The sequence below is a fragment of the Chinchilla lanigera genome, unplaced genomic scaffold (genome assembly GCF_000276665.1).
Source record: "Chinchilla lanigera isolate Chin_1 unplaced genomic scaffold, ChiLan1.0 scaffold00018, whole genome shotgun sequence".
NCBI lineage: Eukaryota > Metazoa > Chordata > Mammalia > Rodentia > Chinchillidae > Chinchilla > Chinchilla lanigera.
The window spans coordinates 21226331-21254091 of record NW_004955419.1 but is presented as its reverse complement, the minus strand read 5'-3'; the positions used below and the strand labels follow the sequence as shown (position 1 = coordinate 21254091).

The 27761-nt window shown below is 36.9% G+C and overlaps 1 protein-coding gene across 1 annotated transcript in view; it reads left to right on the top strand.

Annotated features, from left to right (window-relative positions):
- The window catches only part of Slc44a1 (solute carrier family 44 (choline transporter), member 1), a 184712-nt gene that overhangs the window by 23203 nt on the left and 133748 nt on the right, over positions 1-27761 (top strand). Inside the window, exon 3 of the mRNA XM_005382780.2 lies at positions 23232-23321. Within this exon, the coding sequence (XP_005382837.2) occupies positions 23232-23321 (90 nt within the window). The remainder of the gene's footprint in view (positions 1-23231; positions 23322-27761) is intronic.

Genomic DNA, 27761 nt, shown 5'->3' with positions numbered 1-27761 from the left:
TGTTCAGTGTTGAGTTGTATTTTGATAAATTTTAATTTTCTTAACAGTCTAGAAGGCTATTTTCTATTGAATTAATCTGTGCAAGGAACTACATACTTTTTTTTGTTGCCAGTGAGACTGTTTTGCCCTTTTTTTTTTAAACATTACTGGTGATTGAAGCCAGTCTTTACACTGACCTACATCCCAGATCTTTATTTTTCATTTTGAACTAGATCTAAGTCAGGCTGGGCTCAAATGTGCAGTCCTCATGCCTCAGCCTCCCAAAGTGCAGAGTGTGCGCCAGCACACATGGCTTTGTCTTCTTTGTAACTCCTCCATCACTTTTTCCATTCATAATATGTAATCACTACAACTAGCAGTACTGGGACGAAGGCAGAACCTGGGAGATAGTTTCCTCAGTATCTCTCTTAAGTCTCCACTCTTTGATCAAACAATTGCAATTTCTATAATCTTCAGTACAGTGCTATGCAAAGGCATCTTCCTGCATCTCCTTTCATCAGAGACCTGCCAAGGCTTTCAAACGGAAAATCTGTAGCCACCATTGAGAACAACCCTAACATTTTAGGTATAATTGTCCTATTTATAGATAAGAAAACCGATTTATAGAGAGAGGTTAAAAGGCTAAGATTACTTAGCTAGTAAGCAGATAAACTAGAATTACAGCACAGAACTTAGGTTATTTTCTTTACTTTGTTTTTCAAGTACCCCAAATTTCTCTTAAGGTTGATTAATAGCCTCCTGGCCAATTGAAAAAAATACCACTTGTGAAAGTGCAGAAAGTGGGCCTTCCCTGAGGGACAAACATAAATTCAAAGCCTGTAGATTTTCTTGTGATACATGCATGCAAGTAGGTATTAAAAGGAAAAACAAATGTTTTCTATCATGTTAAGTATTAGGATAATTTCATTCAACATGTTTTAATTTTTTTTTAAATTGTACTTACTGTTGGAATGCCGTATCTGTTTTTGTTTTGTTGGTACCAGGAATCAAACTCAAGGCTTTGCGCTTGCCAGGTAGGTGAGCCGCTAAGCTATCTCCCTGGCCCATTTAATTTTCTTATGTATTCGATAGTAACATTGTAATTCTCAAAAGGGATTTTACTACTTGGCATAAACTCTTGCTGTTGACTAATAATTGTGATTAGGATAAGAATTAATTTTTATTAGAGGAAGAATTATTTCTAGGCTGTACACCATTGGTAAATTGGTGTGTGGTACGTTATTTATTGTCAACATACTTAATGTGGACTGTGGAAGTGAGTGGACTACATTTTGCTTTTAGTAATGCTGATGAGCTACATTTTTGCCTTTTTTATTTTTCTAATTCAGATTGAACAGGTGCCTGTTGATTTGAAAAATCTATATGTAAACTAGGATGCTAGCATAGAATGGATACACCATTCTATGGAGAATGATTTGTGTAAATTTACATCTGGGTAAATTTCATTCAAGCAATAGGAATGTGCAAGATCTGAGTCCGTTGCTAGTAAATGTTGTGTTCTGAGTATATTATCTGATTATTTGCCTGCAACCACTGAGCAGTGATAGTTCATGCCATTGTACGTTTCCCTATTAGCATTCACTGACCAGTTTGGCTAGTTGCTCTAAAATTACTTTTCTCCCCCTTGCCAGAATGCATCTGACTTTTTTGTTCTTAGTAATATTAATAATAAACTACTTTTTCTGTCTCTGAAGCGCTTTAGAGATCAAACAGCATTTTTAATTTGTAAGGAACCCTCAGCCCTGTTGTCTTCTGCTTTTTATCTGTGCCCACACAGTCACATGTTAATGATTAACATTTTATTTCCCTGTGCATATAAATATGCTTCGTGGTGCTTAAAGACAGGGTAGGGTAGGCATACAGGATTGACATTAGAGTTAAAGACAGTGAATAAAGCTCGTAAAAGACAATAAAGAGTATATCCATCTGAAAGATTTGCTTATGCTCATCATAGCAAACATTCCTTCACTGTATTATGTAAACCACTGATTCTCATTTTTTGGATATATATTTCCTTTAAACCATGTGAAACATCTTCTTTTCCACTTCTGTTCCATTTATCAGTATATCTTTTATACCAGCATTGTATTAGATATCCCTTTGGATTCTTCCTCGGTCTATTTACTTGGTCACTGAGTAAGGAGTACACTTTGGAGGCAAACAGACCTTTTTAATAAATGTCTTCACCCCTGCCTGACTACTTTTAATTATGATGTTGTCTTTGTTTTGACTCTTTTCTTCTGGTATCCAAATCCTGTCCTGAGTCAGTTTATAGCCTTCTCTTCAGGAAGGCTCTATTTTTACACTGATCCTAAAACAAGTTCCATGTCTAGGGTTTAATAAATGTACTGTTGGACCGAAGAACAGTACACATAATCATGTATCAAATATGTATTTGCTTTTCTGTAAGTAGTTACATTTTGCACATACTGTGATTGGCGTCTCAAGTGTTACAGGTGAGAAAATTAAAGAACATGTAGGTTAAATGAGGCGCCCTAAGGTTGTGTACATAGTAACTTCTTTGTAGTTGAGCCAGGATTGGTAAACAGGTTTGCTGAGTTTCAAAACCTGTGCTCTTTGTACTGTGCTTCGTGCATGCTGAAATTCTTCATATGTCTAAATCAGAATTTATTTTAACAACTGAGAGAATTAAATATAGGTCGGATTTTTTTCTGAATATGATGATATTCTTTGATAAATTTTCAGTACTAGTCCTAATGCACACAAATCATTGTCATAGGTCCAGGCTGTGCAGGATAATAACTTAGCTATTCTTGTTCTCAAAGCACCTGAATCTGATGAAAATATAGTGGTATACATTATTATCTACATGTAAGGCAGGTTTAATAAAATCTATAGGAGGAAATTAGGTGGTCATGCTGTATACTGTAAAACCTTTCCAAATTTGTTGCCAGGCATGGTGGTGCACACCTGTAATCCCAGTTCTTGGGCTGCTGAGGCAGGAGGATTGCAGTGAGTTTGAGGTCAGCCTGGGGTACATAGTGAGTTCAAGGACAGCCTAAACTTCACAGGGAGACTCTGTCTCAGAAAAAAAGAAAGAAAGAAAGAAATGTCCTTCATACCTAGTATTAGTTGAAATAATGGTTTATTCTACCTTATTATTGTATCTATATTATTTCAGGTCTATATAGATAGATCATTGTTGTTATTTGAGGTAGTGTTCTTTTGTGTTTGAGTGTGTTTATATTTTTTATGATAAATGGAAAATTTTGTTATTGGTCACTATACTTTTTTTTTTTCATATCGGGAATTGAACTCAGGAAGTTGTGCTTGCCAGGGAGGTGCTTATGCCACTGAGCTAAATCTCCAGCCCCTTGGTCACTATACTTATTTTTTGGCAAGTGAGATAGTGAAAGGACCATATACCCACTCCCCACAATGAATGTAATCATTATGTACTATAATCAATAAAAAGCAAAATAAATGTTGACAAGACCTGAATTTTCAGATTTCTGTAGCATTTCCTTATTCTGTATTCGTAACTTTAACCAATTTTGTGCTTTTTAAAAAGTATCACCATAAAAATAAGTAAAATTTTGTTGTCATTCTAGAATAAGAACTCTTTTAATTTTTGTTTTGAAATAATTTTAGACTTCGAAAAAGAGCACACAGTGTGCCCAAATACTCTTCACCCAGCTTATAATTATAACATCTTCCATGACTCCCATACATTTATCAAAATTAAGAAATTAATATTGGTTTAATATCGTTCACAAAACTATAGGCTTTGTTCAGGTTTTCCCTGTTGTTTCATTTCACATTTTTTTCTATTCTAGAGTCCAGTCCAGGATCCCACATTGCATATAGCCATCGTATCTCCTTACTTAATTCTTCCAGTCTGTCACAGTTCTCAGGCATTTATCCTTCGTAACCTTGACCCTATTAAAAAGTAAACATCTATACTTTTAATGAATTCTATCACTTGAACTCCATGTGTGCAACCCTATGTGATGTTTAATCTCTTAATGATATAAAGCAGATCTATGATATTATTTCAAAATTAATCAGAAATAATTGAAAAAAAGTGTAGTAAATTGTCGCCAAAAGTACAAAGTGAAAGACATGGACCCAGCTATATAGCGTTGTTGATATAATGATAAGCGATATTTTAAGAAAAACCATACTCTACAAATTTTGGGTATATTACTAGGCATATCTCAATTTGTAATGACTAGGTATACCTCACAGATGACAACTCCAGCTTCATTTCAGCTCTTCCATGAAAAAAAAAAATGTGTTTTACTGTATTAAGGATTGTAAACACATTCCAAAGTTGGCCACATCATAAGTTTTAGGCTAGATCTAAGCTTTGTAAATTTGTCTTCCTAATGTCATGAATATTGATTTTTTGTTTGTCAGATTTTGCTTTTAGCTCTTGCATTTTGTTCATAAAAATGTGAGCCATGCTGATGGGGTAGCACTTGACAATTCAGGCCTGTCCCTAAGGGACACATCTCAGAGGCAAAATGGTGAAAGTGGGACTTTTTCTTATGGAAAATAGTGACCTTTTGAAATTGATTTCCAGGAAATATTCTCTAATTTTTAAATTCAATGACTCCATTGAGTTCAGGAGCTGGTCAGCTGTGGAAAACAAATGCAGTCTCCAGTTGCTGTGTTCACATACCCCATGTGAATCAAAACTGTGGTATTTCCTTGATCTTGTCCACAGTGCTCCTGTTTTTTTCCCCCTGTAGTTTCAGTTTTAGTATGTTCAGATGTCTTGTCACATCATAGAAGAACAATCTTGTGAGTCGCCAGGGGGTCTGACAAGTTGAGCCACTCAAAGCCCTTTAATTCTAAGTGTCCTTGATCTGAGAAAGCAGCTCAATAAATCTCTTGAACCAGTTTTCACAACTTAGCCATATGACTGCATTAAGATAAAGTCTGCTTTTATGCACCACTTCATCTTCTTCCAAATATTTCTTGAATTTGGGATGATTAACGTGATAGCCTCAAGAGTCACATTCGCAATCTGTCACTTCATTACCTCATGCAGTAACCTGATTCATTCATTCAGTTAAGGAGAAATGGAGCATTTTTATGTGTCAGGAACTATTCTAGATACAACACAAAACATTTATTTTCTAGTAGACAAGAAAGATAGACAGTGAGTAAAACATACAGTTTATCAGATGAAGACTTGTACTGCTATGGAAAAAAAGGGAGTAGGGATAGGAGGGGGGGGGAGAAGAGGGAGATTTCAGGAGGATGTTCAGAAAAGCTTCTCTGAGCTGAAGGGCAAGCAAGCTTGATTGATACATGGAAAAGGAGCATTTCAGTAGAAGGAAGAGCAGATACAAAATTCAAGAGATAGAAGTAAGCCTGAGAAGCTCAAGGGGCTACAGGAAAGCCAGAGTGATTGGAAGAATAGAAGGAAGGGAATAGATGAGGTGTGGTCTTGGCTTTGTGAATCAATCTAGAGCATCTGGATATTGTAAATCATAAAAATGCTAGCTGTTAGTAAAGGAACCTGATGACCTCAATGAATGTAAACATTATATGGCATAAACATGAGCTAGGAATAACAAATAAAAATAAGTAAAGATCTAAAGGCAGAGGGAGGGAGGTGAGTGTGAAGGGGAAAGGGGACAGAAAACATAAAAACAAGCCATATTATGTACATGTATCCATTCCCCAAGATGAATGTGAACATGTACTGCAAACTTGTACTAATAAAAAAATACTAGCTTCTGTTGTGAGTGAGGCAGGGGTGGTTGAGCAGATGAGCAGCATACCATGATTTTCTGATTATGGATCTCTCTTTGTTAGGGCTGATTTTGAGGGCTCAAAGGTAGAAACATAATGCTATTGCAGTGATCCAGGTTAGAGGTAATGGTGATTTTCACTCGGATGTTAGCAGTATAGAGGTGGGATAAAATGGTTAGCCTCCCTCCCTTTGGGAGTTAGAGCCATCAACATTTCCTAATGTGTTGGATGTGTGCTGATAGGGAAGGCTGTTCCCAGAGCAGGCAGTGCAGCAGGAAATCAGGACTTTGGCGGTAGCCAGGCATTAGGAAGAAGACTGGAAGCTGGATGTGGTCAGTCTCATCTCTTAAAGACCCTTAAAAAATTTATACACCCCTTCACTTTGGTTACTGTGCTACCTAGGATTAATGATGTAAACTTTTCATTGTTTAAATCAATTGTCTTAAGTTCCTTGATGGCAAGAGCTTATGTTTAACTGTTTTTGTTTTGTTTTGTTTAATTTGAGATCTGAAAACAAGCTACACTCTGGTACACATTAGGTAGCAAAGACCTAATTGTTCAGGTGAATCTGAAAAAAAAAAAAAAAAAAGTGAAAACAGAACACAACTGAAACTGAAAAAATAATTTAGACATAAAATAACACCATATTTGCATAGTGAGGCACTGAAAACAGGGCTGCTAGGGAAAATGGAGTCAGGATAAACATTCAGAATTCAGGAACTTTAACCAAGTAGTTCTAATAGCAGTACTAAAAGAACAAAATAAAAAAGTAGTACTGTTGATGGTATTGGTGTTTACTACATGGGAAATCCTATGTAATTTTATGAGGCTCATGCTTTTTTTTGAGGAGATCTTATATGATCTATTATCATGAAAAGTAAAAAGCAGACCCAGCCTATAGACTCCTTAATTCATTGTTTTCTGTTTTTTTTTTTTTTTTTTATTTTTGATGCCAAGAATCGAACTCAAAACCCTGCTGAGCTGTATCCTGGCCCCTCATTGTTTTCATATATAAGGAATGCCTTATGAGTGTCCTCATTTGCATTTGCAGGTTTGCCAAATAATTTAAGTGTAGTGCTTTGAAGCCACTGAATCAGCCACCTTGTAGGCTAAATAAAGTAAGTCACCTTGTAAACATTTTTAGCTTTTCTCTCCTTAAAGTTGTCTTTTAAATGCTAAAGCTTTCTTTTTAATAAGCATGAAAAAACTTGTCTCTGCTTGAAAACATTACCACACTGAGAAGAATGGCTGGGGAGCCATGTGACCGCTCCTTCACAGTCTGCCATTTATTTTCTTGCCCGTCATATGTGAGGTAATGCGTGTCCACTGCTGCCCTCGGGCTCCTTACGTCTGATCTACAACCGGGGCCAAACTACAGACAGTAGAAGTTTTTGTTGTTTAAAACGTATTCCTAGTTTTTAAAAATCCTAACATTAGGGCAATTTTAAATCCTACTTTGACAATATGCTCAAAAATAGGAGAAGTCAACACCTCTGTCTTTGTAAAGCTCTTTAAAAGGTAGAAAGAGAAAACTATATCTTTAACAAAATCTACCTGTTAAACTAATCCCAGAACACTTGACAGTAACAAATAGATGATTTTTCTATTTATGTCAGGAATATAGAGCCAAGACTTCTATCAACATTAGCATTGTCCTGCAAGGTATGACCCGTCCAATAAACCCTAAAACCAAAATAAGTATAATCACTACAAAGGAGATAAACTATAAAAAACAAGATCAATTAAAAACCTATTAATAATTCCATGGAATAGTCTATACATAGAGCATAGTATAAATAAGGATTTATTAAAATAGCCTTTCTAAGTCAACATCATTGATCAGGTATTATATTTAGTTAAAATGTTTTGATAACTTATACTGTGTATCAAAACTAATTCCATAAAACCATAAACAGGTAGATGAGAGCCATACCAGATGAGATCAGGTGCACTCAGAGAAAGACTCAAATTCGGTGATAAACTGAAACACAGGTAATAATGTATTGATAAGTGTTTAACAGCCAGTTCACCAAGGCAAGAAAAACAATATCCAGATTTGCAGATTTCCCTGGTATAAATGCTTCTACCATGACTGATTTCAAGTTAAAATTTTTTGGGGGGGTACCAGGAATTGGACTCAGGCCCTTGCGCTTGCCGAGCAGGCCCTTGTGCCACTGAGCTATATACCAACCCCGAGTTACCAATTTAATTAAGCCCGTGAGCAGGAGTTGAGAAGAGACATACGCAGTTGGTGCTTAGTAGCTGCCTGAGCATGCAGCATAAGAGTTGTGTCTGGAAAATGACAGGGTGACCACCCAGGTAATCATCTGGAGTAAAGGACATATCGCACAGTGGCCAGTTATGATTTTGTCAGGAAGGGCCGTTTCTAGGTATACAGCCTAATGTTTGTTGACACAGGGCTTCCATTAGGGGCTTGTACTGTACTTTTCATTTCATAGTAGATGACTACTCCTGTGGTAGCTGGTCATTTAGTAACCGCATCTTGTATAACCCATCTTAAAATGGATTGTTTCTTTGTGATCTTTAGTTCTATTAGATGGGTTTACTCTTAGGTTGACTTGATGGGAAAAAGCAAGATTTAATTGTATTTCAGAGAAGTGAAGACTATGAATATGGGGTGAAATTGTTAGAAGTTACATAGTTATCTGAAAACTGTGATTGAGAATCATTACTTTGGGTGCTACAAGAAAACTAGTGGGCACAGTATAAGAGAAAAGTGCACAGAGGAAACCTGGCTACTTTTAAGAGATAAATGAAGGTTAATCTTATGATATGACCGAAGTGCCGATAGCAGACACATAAAAGACTAGATGGGCAAGAGAGAGTGCCAGAATTGGTTACAAACTGGTCAACGTCTGTCTAAGCTTGGTTCCTAGCTTTGGATGTGGAACAAAAGGTTTCTTATGAGTGGAACTTTTTAGTGACTCACTGGGCTTGGAGATTTACAGGTGTTTGTGTTTTTAAAGCATTTATTTACTCCAGTTTGGTCTATTAACATTCCTTTTTCCTGGTAGATTTTGTTTTTAAGAAGAAGCTTAGTTTCTGTCATTTACAGAGTTATTAATTTGATGATTCAGTGTTCCTCCTCACTTATTTGGGTATTTCCAAGTCTTTTTCTATGTATTTCTTTAGCTGACTGTCTTTAACTCAGCTTCTGAGGTGCCCATATATTTCCAGAAAACCTTCACGGATCGTGGAACCTTTGAATCTCAAGGTTGGAAAGGACTGTAATGATCTCTAATTAAACTGTCAATTTGATGTTTGAAGCCTCCGTATGATTTTCTATTTCAGACTTAAATGATTGATTGAGTCTTGATTTTGAAAGTTATATTTTATCAGAAAGTAGGATTTGGGGACTTTGTGACAATATTTCATCCTCACATGAACAGTCACTTGAACATAACCAAATGACTATACCTTGGAGTAGTTGAAGGCCAACTGCTTATCTGATGCTGAACTATTAACATGCCATTCAGTGGCCCCTGCTGCAGGTTACTGTGACCTTTAGCTTTACACTTGGTGGAGGGCAGGAGCATAGGTGGGTGAACTTAGGACCCAGAGTATAGGGCTAAACTAACCTGAGCATTCTCATGTTCCTAGCACTTCCTCCCTGGTCTTCATTTTCTCAAGGACAGGGAGAGTGTTGTAGGTTGGTGATTGTGGAGAAACTTCTTTGCTTTCAAAGCAGCATTAGGTCCAGGAGCACAATTTTGTAAATGCTGGGAGTTTTCTAGCAGTGTCCTAAATTATAGTTCTTCAACATTTTCTGCACTTATAGTTTGAATGGAGACTTTGTGTGGCTGAGGTTTGACCCAGGAAAACCTGGTGATGGCTTCTAAGAGGCTTTACTGAATATTATTGACCTTACAGTTCTGTAAGCCCTAGGGCTTTGGAGGCTTATCATTTTGCTAGTATGTTTAGCGTGCATCCTTCTCTAGTGAGTAGACTTACATAAAACAGTATTGTAAGACACATGTGTCAACCCAAAGACTAATTTATGAAAGGTTTAATTAACATGCAGGAAAAAATTTTGTGACTTAGAGGTGAAGTGGAGGTAAAGTGGGATTATGTTGATTTAAGAATTTTTAAATTTACTTTTAAGCAAAAAATAACATTTTTTTAAAAAATTCAGCTTAAATATGTGTGTGTGTGTGTGTGTGTGTGTGTGTAAAAGTCCTTTCTGATCCCATCTTGTAACAATGGTTAACAATAGTCTATATGTGTATATTTTTTCCAGACTCTCTGCATATGCCATAGCCACCATTGCTCTATGGTTTCATTTTTTTAGTTTTATTTTTCTGTAGTTGTACACACTGCTTGTCAACGTGTGGGAAGCCAGAGGACAGTCAGAGGTTGCCTGATGGCACAGAATCAGATGGGGAAGAGGGAAAGGAGGCTCTCTGACCCATGGTACAGCAGCAGCAACTCCAGAGCCTGAGCTCTCTCTTCAGCAGTAATGACACATCTATTTAGAGTCTGTTGCCCTGTCACCCCTGCCCAGGACAGTACTAAGGTTTTTCTCTCAAACCTTTATTTTTCAATACCCACAACCAACGTGCTACAATACACATCAATACAGATGGTAGGTAAATAGTGGCTGGGCTTGTCTGCCCTGGCCAGTACCTTTTTTTCTGACAATTCAGATTTTTCCATAGCCGATTTTATACCACAGTCTGGTGGCATGCATGACCTTTGATCTCTTTAAGGTGACTTTGCTAATTCTGTTTTGATCTGTTATGAAATATTTTGATTCTCTGTGACCTTATTCACATTTTCCTTTTGTGTCACCTACAGAGGTATTGAAATATTCTGTGAAAATAACTTTATCCAGAAATTCTAGTAACTTATGATTCCTCAGAAAAATGCTTTCATTCATCAGTTTTCACTATTACCTCCCTCTTTAATTAAAAATATTCTGCTTTTATCTTCTTTGTACACCTGCTGTGTAAAAAATATTCATATGGAGCTGTCATAAAATCAGGAGAATTCCAAATGTAAGGATTCAGTGTACCCCTTTTAAATTTTTTTATGTGGTTTCTTTTACTGAGATAATTCACGTAGCATACAGTTTATGTTTCTAAAAGGTACTGCATATGCTTTTTGGTATATTCACATAGTTGTACTATCTATCACCATAATCAGTTTTAGAACCTTTACATTACCCTTAGAAGAAAACTCATACCTAATTAGTTGTCAGTCCCTAATTTTTCTTAAGTCCCACCCAGTGCTCCCTAAGCACTTTTGTTTTTTTCTACAGTTGTACCTATTTAGGAATTTCATATAGATGACATTATACGATATGCAGCCTTTTGCATCTGGCTTCTTTCACTTAGGTTTTCAAGGTTCATCTGTGTTGTACCCGGTGTTGTTATTCCTTCCGGATGCATCATTACATTCCATAGTATGGATGGGCTACATTGTATTTAATCACTTTCCATTGATGGGTGTTGGCATATGATTTCTTTATAGCAAACTAGCATTTTACATATTACTCTTTTTGAACTATAAACAAGCATTTTATAAGATACAGATAGAAGTTGCAGGTGGCCAAGAAGAATCAACAGTTTGTTTCTACCTGTTAAGCATCACGTCAGGTTCTTTTTCAGATATCAAGAGTTGTATTTGGACATTTAGAAATTACCCTTGAAACCAAAACAAAATATTTAATAATATGTTATTCTTGGTTATGGTCTATAATTTTCCTATAAGAAAAAAACATGTAAAAATGGAATTTGGATCAAGTAAGCCACACAGAATATACTAGAGTATTTTTCCTATAATTCTTAAACTTCTTATTTTCCTATTTTTCCTCCTGATTACCACAGAGATCATTTCATATGCAATATCCATGTGGAATATGCTAACCGTAGGAGCTCAACTATTGGCTTTATGTCCTTCCTGTAGAATGTAATGGCTGTGTGACTTGGGGTACATTACCTAACTGTATTTCTTCTTTTTTTGGTTCTGGGCATTGAACCCAGGCCCTTTCTCTCTTTTCAGTAATCTTTTCAAAGGCAGCGGCAGTGGATCTTTGCTGTGAACATCTAGGCACATGTGATGGTAGCATTCTTATGCCTATCGTTACGTGTTGGCTTCAGGTTATGTACAATTCCTGGCGGACCAGCTTAATTCTTCTTATTGCTGACCTGTAAGAATGCAAGCATTTGTCACTGGCCTTATCACAAGGATAATCTTGATACTGCTTGAAATTAAAAGCTTCAATATTTTATTATCAGTAATGAATAGTTATATACCCCCTCCCCTTCCCTCCCATCTCCTCTCCTTTCTCATGAGATAGTCTCGCCAAGTTGCCCAAACTGGGCTTGAATTTGCTATTCTTCTGCCTCAGCCTTATGCAGTGCTGAGATTACAGTACAGATAGGAGCCACCACACCTGGCTATGTTTTCCACCTTTAGTAAATATGTATAGTTTTGCATTTCACAGCACTCACTTGTGAAGAAATGGATTGTGTTATGAGAGGGAGGGGAGAAAAATAGAACTGAGAAAGAAGGAAAGTAAATTAGTAAGAGAACAACTGAAAGGTGAAAACAAAGTGATTAAATCTCTTTCACACCAATGTAGTTCCTTTCATGTGGTAATAATTCACTAGTTACTGAGCAAATAGAGTTTTTTAGTTCTTTAGTTTGGTCAACTGTATGTTCGGAAAAGAGAGTTTCTGGGCCGGGGATATAGCTCATTGGCACAGTGCCTGCCTGGCAACCCTGAGGTCGTGAGTTTGATTCCCGGTACCAAAAGAAAAATAAAGGAAAATAGAGTTTCCTTCAACTTTCATTAAAATATTTAAGTCTTCAAAAATGTATACATATAGCAGAACATCACTTTGTATACCTCAAGTATGTACAATTTTTATTACTCTATTATACCTCAGTAGAACTGAGGGAAAAGTTAAGTTACAAGGAATGCATTTCAGTTGCTCTTATTGTATTACATTTGAAAGTTATCATTAATTTGTTTCTTTACCACAGTTGTCTGCCCATCTGTGTACTGGTTTGTTCCTTCTGGTTGTATTTCCTTTACATCTTATTTACTTTTCCAACATACATTTTAGAATATGTACAGTATGGGAACAACTTAAAGATGTTTGAGATGCTTATTGTGGGAATTCACTTTCTTTGATACCTTACCGGGAAGATTTTCCTCACAGTCTCCTGGGAACAGTACATTAACAATGATTTAAGGGCTAATTCTGGCTTCACATTTAATTTTCTTGAATAGGATGTTCATCCCTACTTTACATAGAGGCAATCATGTCAGCAGATTGTACTCCTATGAAGCAGATGAGCTAGGATTCAAACCCAGGTTTGGATTCCTGTTCCTCATTGTGCCAGTTTACTTTTGTAACACTGGCCATCTGACATTATTTGGGAGGAGACTTGTTTTACCTGGATACAGGACATTTCTTTTAGCAATGAGGTTTCTAATGAAGTTTAAAGTATATTGATTGCCCATTAATAAGTGTAAGGTAGGATGACTTAAGCATTTTTGGTAGTTTTGATAATGCATCTCTTTATAGCTGACATAGTACCAAGGAAGTAGAAAAAGAATAATCTAGAGAAATAAGAGCCAATATTCTATTTTTTTTCCCCATAGTTAAATAGCATTATTGAATATCAGCATAGGAAAATGCATTATAAATCAATTTTAAAATTGTACATTTCTTCCAGTGCTTTTACATTTGTATATGTTATTTTATTTGGCTATATTACCAGAGCATTGATGAAAATTCATGTCATGTTTTTGTTTTTATTTTGAGATAGGGTCTTGCTCTGTAGTGCAGGCTGGCCTTGAACTTGCTTATGTAGTCCAGGCTGGGCTCAAACTCACAGCCATCCCCCAGCCTCACAAGTGCTGGGATTACAGGGATGCACCACCACACCTGGCTCATGTCATGTTTTTTCCATGCAATTTTTTATTGTAATCATTATTCTACATTACTATACAGTCTTCATAATTATTTCTTCATTGCTTAGTATAACATTATATTTAACTTTATCTAGTTAATTTCTAATTATTACTCATAGTAAGTAGCACTGCACTGAATGTATCACATGGAGCTATTATAATGCTATAGATTACTTCCTTGGGCTAGCCCGTTTATGTTCCTTTAAGTTTCAGCAGCCTTAACCAGTGTTGCCAAACTTTGCTTCCACTAGTTTTTTTAGTGGAAGTATTATCCTAGCCCTGAACTCATATACTCTGGCTATTAGAAACATACTGAAAGAGGGCTTACATTGTCTGCATCTAAATTTCCCAGTGTGTGGATGACCAAATAAGGTTTGGAGAGTTTCCCAAGAAAAGCTCAAAGAAATCATGCACAAAAGACTGGACTTTGTTAACCAGCATTTCTAAAGCTTACTTAAATAAGGAATTTATTCTCATACCACCCATTAACAAACATCTTTGGGAAATGCTAGTCCAAACTGTAATGCAAGAAGAATACTTTTAGGTAAATGATATTATGCAGATATCTGTTCTAACATCATGCTGTCTTAACAGTATGACATCTAGCCTTGTTCATTTATTCATGAAATAATTACTGACAACATTATGTGCTTGCATTCTTCAACTAAGGGGGTAGCAGTGAAAAAAATCAACAAATTCCTGCCCCAAAATACACTGTAAGGTGGGAAAAATAAACATTATATATTTAATTTAGTGGAAGATTTTGTACATATTGTCATCAAATGGGCTTTCATTTGAAGAATTATTTAGGTGCACTCTGTAAATAGTGCTACTCTTTGATTTAAACAAACAGACATAATCTACTGGGGTTACAATTATAGAGCTGTAGTTATAGTAGTGTGGCAGTGATTGCACATGCACACACAGTGTGCATAGTCCATGTTTTGGAGGTTCTTAAATTATTTAACTATAGGAGGGATTTGTTACACTAAGAATTCTTAGGCCACAACCATAGAACTGAAAATATATTTATTTATTTGCATAACTACTGTGAACATCTTCTTTGACTAAGGTAATACCTAATTTTTGTTTAAAATAAATTTACTCATTTCCAGCTACCCATCTGCTATATTATGGTTGGTATAAAGTTATATTTCCTCTTATAAGTCTGTTCTTACACATTCCATCATGGAAAGGAAACAAGGTGTTATGGTTTATGTCTGTGTGTCCCCTCCAAAGCCTCATGCTACCATAGGGCAGGCTATTAGAGTTGAATGATTGTGGGTATGAGAGCTACAGCGCCCTGGGGTGGATAGTTTGCATATGTAAGGGAGAGGAAAAGAGTGCTTGAGGACATTCCTCCTTGATCCCCGCCCTGATGTGTGCTTGCGGCTTAGTTGTGTTCTGCTGCCCTGAGCACTAGCTCTCTGCCATGTACCACTCTGCCTTATAATCTGCCAAGTACGGACTGAAACTTCCACGAACTGTGAGCGAAATAAACCTTTCCTTCCTTAATTTTGGGTGTCAGGTGTTTTGTCCCAGCAACGAGAGAAAAGTAATCAAGACACAAGGCTGGAGTAAGACTCTCATATTGGATACCCATACAATTAAAAATTAGGTATAATATAGCAAGACAAGTCAGGACATTGATTAGGTATAGGCTGTTTGAGCCTTTACTGAGAGACTATCCAAAAGTTACTTGTTTGTTCATTCACTCGGAGTCTCTGCACAGTAGAATCTGATCCTGTCAGTCTGCCTATGTATCATCAGGTAATGAAGTTTGACACTTGTTAGATGTGATGAGACAACATGAAGCCCCTAAAACTATAACTGTAGAAAATTAAATAGTAATTTTGAATTTAAAAGTTTGTTTGCCACTGATGTAGGAGAAAGACAAGCTCAGAAATCCTGTTTGGGGATTGCAGACAAGGCTTGTATGTATAATTTGGCTGGTGCTGATGGAGGTAGAAGCTGTTATTAGCTATGTTGCTGAGCAGGATTAACTGTGCCCAGTAATTATCATGTGTCGTGTCCAAGAAAGACAGTCACTGAAAAGTCTAAGAGGCCCACGGTTTTTTTTTATAGTGGAGTTGAAGGAAGAATGAAGTCATTGGCAGCGTATCTCCCTGTGATCTTCCTATCACTGTGCAAATACATAACTCATGAAGCACCAGCAGTTGCCATTTCCCCCTTTTGCTTAAACAGATGAATGTTTGTGATTTAGCATAAAGTTCATGAACTAAGAAAAGCAGTTGGACACAGTTGCCTGTATCTTTCCACTCAGGGTATCTTATTACATTTAACTGCCCGCTAAAACCATGCTTTTAGATGTACCTTTCCAGTATAAATTGCTATCACCAGGCTTAGCAAATGAAACGGATTACTTTATGGTAACTGTAAGTAGTTATACACTCTAGGTCCTTGACAGAGCTTTCCCATAGGACAGGTAATATCTTTCAAAAATCCTATTACAGGGTTTTATTTGTAGGTACAATGAACAGAAGGCTGAACGCCCCCATGTTTTATTGCTACCCAGTTTCTTCCTGTCTGCTCACTCTATTGAAAATTGTGGCAAAAATGATACACATCAGCTCTTTTATTCTTTTGTTACTACTCTGTGCAAATAAAAGCATATTGAGGAATTTAATGAAGCAGTATGTCCTTGGAGGGAGATTTGAAGATTCTGAATGTGCAACTATTTGTCTTTCATACTGGAGGTTTTTGTGTATAACAAATTGGCAGGAGCAAAAGAAAGCCCTCACAGTTAGCCCAGTGTCTGCCACATGTGTGCTTGAATCACACAACTGTGTGTAAGACTGATCTTGGAGTTAGATGCATTCAGTGGCTAATACAGTGGTTTTTTCAGTGCTGTGCAGCTATGAGACTATTTGGAAAATGGCCTATTTACTCAGGAAATAGAGACTGTGATGTTCAAGAAAAAATTAAGTTGAGAGTAGATCATTTAACAAGTTACTGCACACTACCCCAAAACATTTCTAGGAATCTGTGCCGAGGGAGAAACCACATCTTAACTTGCTATGGCCTTATAGTCATAGTTGTCTTTTCAGTAGTCTTTTCAAAGGCAGCGGCAGTGGATCTTTGCTGTGAACATTAGGCCTGTTATTACGTGTTGGCTTCAGGTTATGTACAGTTCCGGGCGGACCAGCTTAATTCTTCTTGTTGCTGACCTGTAAGAATGCAAGCATTTGTCAGTGGTCTTATCACAAGGATAATCTTGATTCTGCTTAAAATTATAAGCTTCAGTATTTTATTATTGATAATGAATAGCTATACACCTGCAAATTGATAAAAACAAGGAGTAGGGGGAGTGGTATAGTTGTGAACTGCCACCCAAGTAAAATTGGACATTGGTTTGTCCTTTACTTGTGTGCCTGTGTACTACTTTTCTTCCTTTGAATCGGCTACCCACATTGCCATTGTTTTGTTGTCGCTTTGAATGTAGGAGTAAATAGATCTTTGGGTCAGTGTGAGGGAATACCAAGGGAGTCACTATCAAGTCAGAAATTTCAAGTTTCAGTAACTCTTGATATATATAACCAGATAGGACTTAATTCAAGGATAATAGGTGTCTCACCAATGACATCTATGTGAAAATATTCTAGTAGCACAGTAAATATAGCTCCGCACCAATTGTATTAGAAAACAAAGGAAGCTATTTTCTTTATTTCCGAGACCTCTTCCTAACTGAAGCTATAAAAATTTTCAGTATATAAAGAAATCTTGATGCAAAATGAAAAATAGCTGATTTAAAAAAAAAAAAAACTTAGTGTTCTGTTTGTTTACTACTTAACATTTTTCAGTAGAAAAATTCTTATTTGGCAGTCAATATTCTCCGTCAGAGCTAGCAAGATTTTTTAGTGTGTTTTGAGGCAAACAACACATTCTATTTTAGACACTGCAGGATCATTTTAGTGCTTGCCTCAGAGTACAAGCTGCAAAAGTTTATGAGGTAATTTCAACAGATCTCATAAATGTTTTCTCAATGGTGCCCCATCTCTGTTTCTGCAGTATCTTTTCATGTCTCCATTTTGTCATTGTTCGCAGTATTATTGTATTGGCTTATGTCTCTCTGCTTAAGTGACAGCCCAATGAGGGCAGGGGTTATTTTACCTGTTTTTGAGCTCCAGTATTTTGTACAGTGCTCAGTGCTTATTTGAAGAATCAAAGAAATACCTGAAAATCAAATAGCATAGAATAATTAACTGAAACCTTTTTGTAGGACATTTTTTATGATTTTGAAGCCATGCTTACAAAAACCTAGTATATTAAGGGAAAATGCAGAACATTAGGTAATAGTTGTCTTATTATAAGAACTTTTTGGCAGACTTTGTACCTCTTGGCAGACAGCCTGTAGACTGTAGGCACAGAGTATAACAAGGGGGACAATTTTTGCCTTTAGATATTACTTGAGTATCATCTGGCTTCCAGGGTTTTGAACTCTGTCTTCCTCTGTATTTGAGACCTAGTTGACTCTTTTTATCTTAAGTCTGGATTGTAGCTATTCCTGTCTGATCTTTTTATATCTCCTAATCCTTCCCTGCCTAAGTCTGTGAACTAGATTCCTATCTGGAAGATGTTATCCTACTTATTTGTTCCTTGGCCTTGGCCCACCCTCTCTGCCCCATTGGGGATGTCCTCCAATGACAACTGACTTGACCTAATTGGTTAAAATATACCACTTACCAAAACCTCTGTGTGTTGGTATTATCTACAAATAAATCTACTTAACTTTATGGTATCTTCATTTGAAATAATATAAAAAGTTAGGTTAAAACTTTTTACAGATTTGTTTCCTAAAAAATAGATACCCTACAACATATCAGATTCTTTGCTGTGGCTCATGGATGTGGACTCTATCACATAGTTGCCAGTACTATGACTTCTATAATAGCTATGACAGAAGCTACAAAATTAGCTTAAAAAAAAAAAAAATCTACGCTATGCAAAATGTAAGAATGTAAAGGTGTTAAACATTGTCCCTGCCTAATTTTAAACTTATGAATATAATACAAACAAGAGGTAGATGCCAGCTGTAGTCTGACTTAGAATTGCTTTTTTAATAGTCTGTTGGTAGTACAGATTGAATATCCCTTTTCCAAGATGCTTGGGACCAGAGTGGTCAGGATCTTTTTAAATTGTAGAATATTTGCATATACGTAATGAGATATCGTGGGGATGGGACCTAAGTGTAAACATGAGATTCATTTGTTTCATATGTACTTTATACACATGGCCCAAAGGTAATTTTATGCATTTTTACTATTTTTGTACATGAAAGTTTCATGATAATGGAATTTTTCACTTGTGGTGCTATGTTAGCACTCAGGAAGTTGTGGATTTGCAACGTTTTAGTGTGTGGAAGTTTGGACTGGGGATGTCCATCCAACCTGTATTACAAGTTGTAATTCTGATTTCTGGAATTTTTACCTCATATAAGTATGCAAAAAGACCATATAATGTGGATGCTGTTATACATACAGTATATATTCGCACACTTATTTTTATGCATAAACATTTACAGATTTTATGGAAAGTTTCAAATTTTCATTTTAATCATTTTTTGAAATCAGCCTTTCTTTTTGTACTACAGGTTTGTGTGATTTCTGATTATGTTAAAGAACTTTAACATTTCTTACAGTTCACGTCTGCTAAGAAATTCTCTCAGCTTAAAATCTGAAAGGGTTTTCATTTCTGAGAGACATTTCCTGTTAGTAGAGATTCTAGGTCAGTAGTTTGCATTTTGTTTTCCTGTTAGAAATGTAAGCATTCCATTGTTTTCTACTTTGTATGGTTTCTCACAAGAATGTAATATATCTTTTTAAAGCCCTTTTATCTGCCTTCAATATAATCTTTGTATCCTTGATTTTTTTCTTCAACAGTTTGTATGTAGGTGCCGAGATGTTTGTGTATATTTATCCTTCTTGGTATTCGCTAACTCCTTAGAGCTGTACTTTTTTTTTCCTGTGTTACTTTGAGTACTTCCTTTGCCCTATTCTTTTTCTTGGGTTCCAGTTACAAGTATGTTTGATCATGTGATATTGTCTTGGATACTCTATTCTGTTTTTTAAAATTCAGCTCTTTTTGTGTTTCACTTAATGTATTTGTTTGATCTTTGGTTGAGTTCTTTGGGTCTTTCCTTGGCTGTGTTTAGTTTAACAATCAGCCTGAGAAAGGCATTCTTTATCTCTGTTACCAGGTTTATTTTTATGAATATTTTTAAAATTTATAGCATTTCCTGACTTCTTACCATTTCTGTACTAGCATTTGAGGGCTCCGGTTTGAGGCATAATTTTCCATGAACTTTGGTTTCCTCTTCGGTGAAGTAGAATGGATAAAGTAAAGTTTCCCCTTGGATGAGTCCTTTTCTGAGTCCCAGTCATTCCTATTAAGTGTTTGCACTACATGATTATTTTGATTATTTTTAGTTCCTAAATTGTACCATTCTTTGAAGGTAGAAAGACCTAATACTTATTGACAGTCTGAATTAATCTCACATAGAATTTGACAAAGGCATAAAATCACATTTAAAAAGTACTTTTACAAAATGTTTTACTTTTGCTAGGTCTATGTGGGACGTTAATTGGAAGAAACAGCATTAAATCCAGTTGTCATTTGGTTAAATCTGTAAAAAAAAAAATCATTAAAAATTTTCAACTGTTGGGTTTCCTGATTCACTTGCGAAATTTCATGGCTCATAAATATGTCACACTCACTTTCTTTGCATTTATAAGATTTTGAATTACCCACCTGGCTTCCACATTTTGTAATGTGAGGAAACATTAATGTAGGAAATTGCTCTTTACTGACTAGTGTGAAGATAAAATAGTCTCATTGGAGTTGGCTTTGGAGTCACAGACTTGGGTTCAAATCTTTGTTGGCCCAGCTGTAAAACTTTAGGCTGATTATTAATTTCTGAGCCCAAGTTTCCTTATCTGTGAAAAAGGGATGATGCATCAGAATGCTATTTTGAAGGTAGAAGACAGTATATGTAAAGCTTTGGGCCTAGGGCCTAGTAAATGGTATTTGACCACTGGCAGGATTAAAAGTGATAGCTAAAATGAAATATGTCATCATTAAGTAATTTTTTTTTTTTCAGTAAATCTAAGGGGAAGGGAAAGTTAATAGTTTTTAATCACTTTTTATGGAAAGGGCCACCTGGTAAAAGAATATTTTAGCAATAGGGAAAGAATTTACTGAAACGAGAATATTACTAAAGGATTAAAGGTTTACTAAGTAATAGATGCTCATGTGCTGTCTGTACACAACCTGTGAAGTGAACCACTGTCCTCCTCCTCCAGGAAGCCTTTGTGGGCTGAGGGTGGCCACACTATCCTTTTGGTCTTGCACTCTACTTTGGATTCTGACACTTTTTTATATGTAACCCCCACCGCCTTCCCATTTCTCATCTGCACTGAGAGATTCTCTGCGTATTTACCACAGAAGTGGCCCAAGTCAAGTTGAATTGCATTTTTGAGACATTGACTGTATTTTTATTTTGAAGAGTGAAATTCTTCTTCCTTTATGTTATGGATGAAAATTTAAGTATTAACATACTGAATATAGATTAAAAAAATACTAAGAAATTACTCAACCAACCTAAAGCTCCCCTTCTCTTGCCATTCTTGTTGTTTTTTAAGAGAAAGTATTTTAAAGTTGCTGTTTTATAAATTACCACAGAATAAATATAACGATTTTGAAGAGGTGTCCAGATTCTGTGTTTGTGAGTAATTTGTACTATAGTGGGCATTATTCAGGACTGAAATTATCTAATACAAAGAAACATTCTTTATTCACACTGTGAGCTACTGTCCTCTAGAGTGCAGACCACAATTCAACATTCTTGTTTGAATAACACAAAGAATAATGTTGAATTATTTTGCTGTTGTTTTTCTTACCATCACAAAAGTGCATTCCTGATCATAGATTTTTAGTGGGGAGAAACCTAAGGTCCAATCTAACTCCTTCCAGAGAGATGAAGTGATTTATCTAGTCATGTAGCTAGCCAACTAGTGACAGAGCCGGGGAAAGACCAGGCCCTTATCCGTTATGCCACAGTGCTGCATTCCTCTGGAGAAAAAAACTTCCTACTCATGCTTAGTTTTTAGTGCTATCATCATGGGACAAGGTTTTTTCCATGACTAACTAGTGCTCTTTTGTTTTCTTGTGTGGGTGTCTGGGAACAAGCTGAGTATTTTTGTTTTAACAATTGAACATAGAAGGAAATAACAAGGCATTTGTCTGGTTAACATTTTAGGAGTCAGGAAGGAGTGGTTGTAACTCAGTTCTCTGCCCTCCATGTTGATTGTCAGTTATTTCAAAATTGAGTTTCTTAACCTGGAGTCTGCATTCCCTAAACTGTTTTCAAGATGATGTGATATATATTTATATTATAAGAAAAGAATCTGTAGCTTTCATCAGGTTATTGAAAGGACATAGAGTGTAAAACTATTGTTTTAGAAGAAGGTAGAACTAAGCCTGATTGTACTCTAAGGACAGTACTAATTATACCAGAGGAATCTCTACTGCCAATCCCTTTCTGCTGGTACCCCTTTTGTACTGACAAGCTTTCCAGACAGCTTTCTGGATCTTGTCATGGAAGCCACTAGAGGTCTCAGCTTTCCTGTTGCAGGAAACTTTTCCCAAGACTACCTTCTCCTTGCCTTGCTGTGTGCCCTTTTTCTAGGAGAGGGTATAAGACTTAAGGATATTTTGTTCATTAGACAGTTCAGCAGTGTTACTTCAGTTGAAGAAACCAAGACTATTACGATAAGAAAAAAGTACAATTGGAATTTCAGTCAGTACTTTGAAAATTAACTTGTAGAATGTCTTTAGTTTTTCAGCTAGGCAATCTATGTTTTGTCTAGAAGCTCTTTAATACATATTTTCTAGAAGCAGAATGAAAATCCGTAGATTGTGGTTCAGGAGTTGCTCAGATAGTCCAGGAAAACTGAATTTTCCTTTCTTGAAGTCTATCTGAATTAGAAAAATCTGCAGCTGATAGGAATTCATTTTGATAGTCTTCCTTTCCAGAAGAAAGCATATTCTAAAAGAAAAAAATGTGTATATGGATATATAATTCTAAATCTAGCATCTGGACATGCAAAGAAAAAGATTCAAGGAGTTATTTGTGAGTTTGTTCATTTTAAAAAGCCCTGACTGAGAACGCATCATAAACCCTTAGGTGTTGTGTTAGACGTTGAGAAGTGAGAATCGCCCCTTCCAGTGTGAGGCTCAGAGTCAGCTGGGGACACAGTCTGCCCCCTGAGAATAACAGTTCAGCTTGTTAAATACTGCAGTGGAAGTACCTGAAAAGCACTGATCTCAGTACTCTGCCTGGCCAGGAAGTAGTCAGGAGTGGAGTCAGTCGGGTGCTGGCCAAGGAAGTGAGAGTGAACTTCACCCAAAAGGTGACAAGTATTAATGGTTCTATAGAAACCTGTCCGACAAGGTACCAAGGTATGATTGGTATATTTGTGCCTTTCTAATTTTAACTGGACTTGACATTGACTATGCTGTCATATTTTGTATTTTCAATTAGAGCTCCAAACGAGAGTGGAAGCCCCTGGAAGATCGTAGCTGCACAGACATACCATGGCTACTGCTCTTTGTCGTCTTCTGTGTTGGGATGGTAAGGAACCTCATGGATGTTCTGAACCTAAGCTCAACAACTGAGGGAATGATAGGGAGTTGGTTTAAAAAGGGTGCTTGCTATATATTTGTGCTTATGTATTTTATCCGTCTTTTATTGCTTAAAATTGGAAGGTACAAGATACCATGGAGACAAGTTATTTTCCCCTCCGTACAATTCAGTGGTGTTTGGTATTTTTCTTTAATAAGAAAACTGAAATCAAAATTAAGCAAGTGGAACTCTTACCTCATTTACTAGATTATTTCTGAAAGCCTGATCAGTTAACAAGGTTTTTTGTTTTTATTTTATTTTTTTTTCAGTATTAGGGATTGAACTCGGGACTTTCATACTGAACTATTTTCCCACCCCCTTTTTTGAAAATTTTGAGATAGTCTCACTAAGTCACTAAGCTGCCCAGGCTGGATTCCAACTTGCAGTCTCCTGCCTTAGCCTCTGAGAGTGCAGGGATTATATGCCTGTGCCACCATGCCCAAGTAACATCGGTTTTTTTGAACCATGATCTTGACTGGTGTTGAGCAAATCAGTGATGTGGAGTGGAAAAGCTCAAGTATTTAGCAACTCACTCATGCAAACCTGATAGGTATCTTTGGGCCAGTGAGTTCTCTTCTCAGAGACTTAGTGTTCCTTTATATAAAATTACATGCTTTGCTAGATGACATCTATAATACAGTCCAGTTTTACTGTGTTTTAGCTCTTCTTAGCTAGGGGGTGGTTGCTCACTCCTTCCTTCTGCCCATACTAGATCCCTGAGGCCTTCTATATGTGCTGTAGTGAGTGGAGTCTTTCAGTTGGAGATCAAAAGATGTGTTGCTTCTCTCGTGTGTATAGAAGGTATGGAACAGAGACCATGGTACAAGGAGCTGGGCGTGGGATTAGCCACTGGCATACCCTTTCTGCCTTGCCAGAGCTCCTGCTACACATTTCAGTGGTTTTGGAGTTACTGCCTGCATGACGGACTGGCAAAAAAGATAAGCAAACAGCCATTTTAAAGCTGGCTGGTGTTTAGAGCTAGAAAGGACTTGGAAGTCCTCATGTGATCCATCACTCTCATTTTGCAAATTAAAACATTGACCCCACAGATGGAAATCACCATCCCCAGGCCACACTGCTAGGTGATGTCAACTGTGGACAGAGCCCAGGCTCTTCACCTGGGGTAATGCTCCTTGCCTTTCTGTCAAGGGGACTGTGCAGATAAATTATTGCCCTCTCAGTCTTCTGCAACTCAGAGTGCAGTTACACTACTTCAGGCAGCCCTTGTCTTACTCAGGTGGCTCTTTTTTTTTTTGGAGAGAGGATCTCACTGTGTAGTTCAGGCTGGCCTCAAACTCTCAGCGATCCTCCTGCCTCAGCCTCCCGAGTGCTAGAGTTACAGTCATGTGCCACGACACCCAACACTTGGGTGTATTTCTGACCCCCTCCTTCACATACGTTTTATAGGCGATCTTTAGGAAAATCTTATTTATGTCTCTGTCTAAATGCCCACCTCATAAGTCCCACCTGTTATTCACAGAACAACCATAATCTTGACCAGTAGACAAAATTATGGGTAACAGTTCTGCCCCTGAACCAAGTAAAGTAAACTTTAACAATATGTAATAAACCCAGTAAAATAAGCAATGTTTGCTTTAAAGATGAAAGTGCAGTTTCACTATATTTAGGACATTTTATAGAAAAGGTCAAAATACCATTTCCTAACATAGAAGATATTGCTCAAGAATTTACTTTGTTTAATGGAATGGCAACTGAAATGCAGCATGCATGAATATTCATGAAGTGTGGAAAAGATTTCCTGACAACACAGTTAGTCTTTCCCCACCCCCTGAATGTAATCCCAATAGCAGCTGACAAATAGCAGTTGACCTTTCAAAATTACGTTTATAAAAACATATTCCATGCCACCCGAGATGGTTTTTATTTTTTCTGCTAAAATAGCTCAAGGAAGTGCAGATCTTAATGTTAATAGACTGATTTGGGAATGACTTCAGAGTAAGGAGCTATTTGTTTACTGAAACGTTTTAATGCAACGGTAATTAATATAATGTTGATTTCAGTACATGGTAATTAACACCTACTGTGTGTACTTTTAAATGCAGGCATAGCACTGTTTTGGAATGATTCTTTTAATAGATTACTTCCATAGAATTGCACTAACATCAAATTTTGCCATGTGGACACTAAAGAAATTGTAAAGTTCTGTTGTTCATCATATCAGCACAGAGGAGATTCAAAGTTTTTTAGCTTTTGAGTGTTTTCTTTTAATGGTTTTTTTTAAGAAGTGTTTTCTGTCCTTTGGATTTTATTCTGTAGTAAAAGGTTCTTTAATCTCATGCTTAGGGACAGAACTATTGCAGATTTGGGATTTTTAAAGAAAATTGGAATATTTTCATTATATATATATATTTTCATTATATAGTGGGGAGTCATGAAGGTGAGACCCAAGTCTAAACATTTATGTTTCATGTGTATACATAGCCTGGTGATTTTTATTTTTATTGTGTTGCAACCAATCACATGAGGTCGCATGTGAAATTGTCCACTTGTGTCTCATGTTGGACCTCAGCAGTTTCTTGGATTTTTGTTTGTTTGTTTGTTTTTGAGACAGGGCCTCACTACGTAGTTCAGACTGGCTTTGAACTCACTATGTGGTCCGAGCCAGGCTCAAACTCATGGTAATCCTCCTGCCTTAGCCACCTGAGTACTTACAGGTGTATGCCATCATACGTGGCCTAAAGTGAGCAATTTTCTTTATTTTTCCTTTTTTATCTTTTTGAACCAGGGTTTCATTATGCATTTCAGGCTGGCCTCAAACTCAGTGATTTTCCCACCTCAGCCTCCAGAGTGCTGAGACTGCAGGTGTGCGCCACCGTGTCCAGCTAAAGTTGCCAATTTTGAAGCATTTCGTATTTTAGATTTTCAGAGTGGGGGTGTTTTGGGTGGGAATGCACTTTTGTTTTTGAGGTACAGTAGCTTGATCCCATGACTTTCTCAGTGAACAACACCTCTACCCTTTTTTATTTTTATTTTGAGGTAAGATCTTGCTCAATTGCCTAGGGGCTCTAAATTTGTGATCCTTAACTTCTTGAGTATCTGGGATTGTGGGTATGCACCACCATACCTAGCATCAACCTCTACTTTTAAGAGACATTCAACAAACGTTTGTTTCGTATATGTGTTTATCTCATTTCATTCTCCCAAGTGCCCAGTAGGATCAATTTTATTCCCAGCTTACAGGCTAGATATAGCAGTGTTGAAGATTAGCTTGTCCGGTAAGTGGCAAAGATAAAGCAGGGCTGTAGTTTTCTTTTGTTTTGTTTTTTGTTTTTTTTTTTTCCTCCGGTACCGGGAACCCAACTCACGACCATGCGCTTGCCAGGCAGGCGCTTTGCCGCTGAGCTAAATCCCCAGCCCCAGGGCTGTAGTTTTCTGACTGTGTTCTTTCCATCTACTGGTCCAGCTGCCTGCTTCTTACACAGACTGTTTCTAGGCTTGCAGCCTGATGTTCAGACCATACCTTATTCTATGTCTTTACTCGCAGTTCTTTGTTCATTCATTGATATCTGTCCTGTAGGTCTTAAATATTTTAAGCTCTTACCTTTCACTCATCTTTATTATTAGCTCTTTATGAACCTATGTCTATTTCTTTATCATTGTTTGTACTACTTTAGCATTCCCTTTTCTGGAATTATCTGGAACCTAGGGGATTTCCCAAATAAGTTGGGATTTCCCAAAATAAGTTGTTATCAGCCTTCTTGAGAGCTGTCATCTTTCATATTTGAACTTCTGTCAATATTTTGAAATTACTGTATATGCTTACCTACTCTAAGAAATTACTGTAGCATTGCACTTCAGATTTTCTGTTTTCAGCTGAGCATGGTGGCACATGCCTATAATCCCAGCAATCAGGAGGCAGAGGCAGGAGGATTGCCATGAATTTGAGGCCTCCTCAGCCTCAAGAGAGTTTAAGGCTAGCCTGGATGACATGGCAAGACCCTGTCTCAAAAACAAGTGAAAAACCAAAAAAACCCCAATTTTTCTGTTTTCAATTAAGGTAATGTGATAGCTGTGCATTAGCAGCAGCTGGAATGTTAAAAAAAAATAACTCAATCCTTGGTCCCCCTCAGTGATTGTGATATAATTTCTGCATTTCTGGTGGTCGGCTAAGGTGCAGATTCTGTTTTAACTTTTTTTTTTTTTTTTTGGTACCAGGAATTGAACTGAGGACTTGTGCTTGCCAGGCAGGCGCTTATGACACTGAGCTATATCCCTGGCCTGAGATTCTGTTTTAAAACCCTGATGAGCCACAGAAAAGTGTTGACTAACAAGTAACATGACTGAGTGTAGAAATATGGCAGCCTGTGCTAAAGCTGGCTTAGAATGAGGAAGAGATTTCATTTTTTGTTTTTTTGTTTTTTTTTTTTT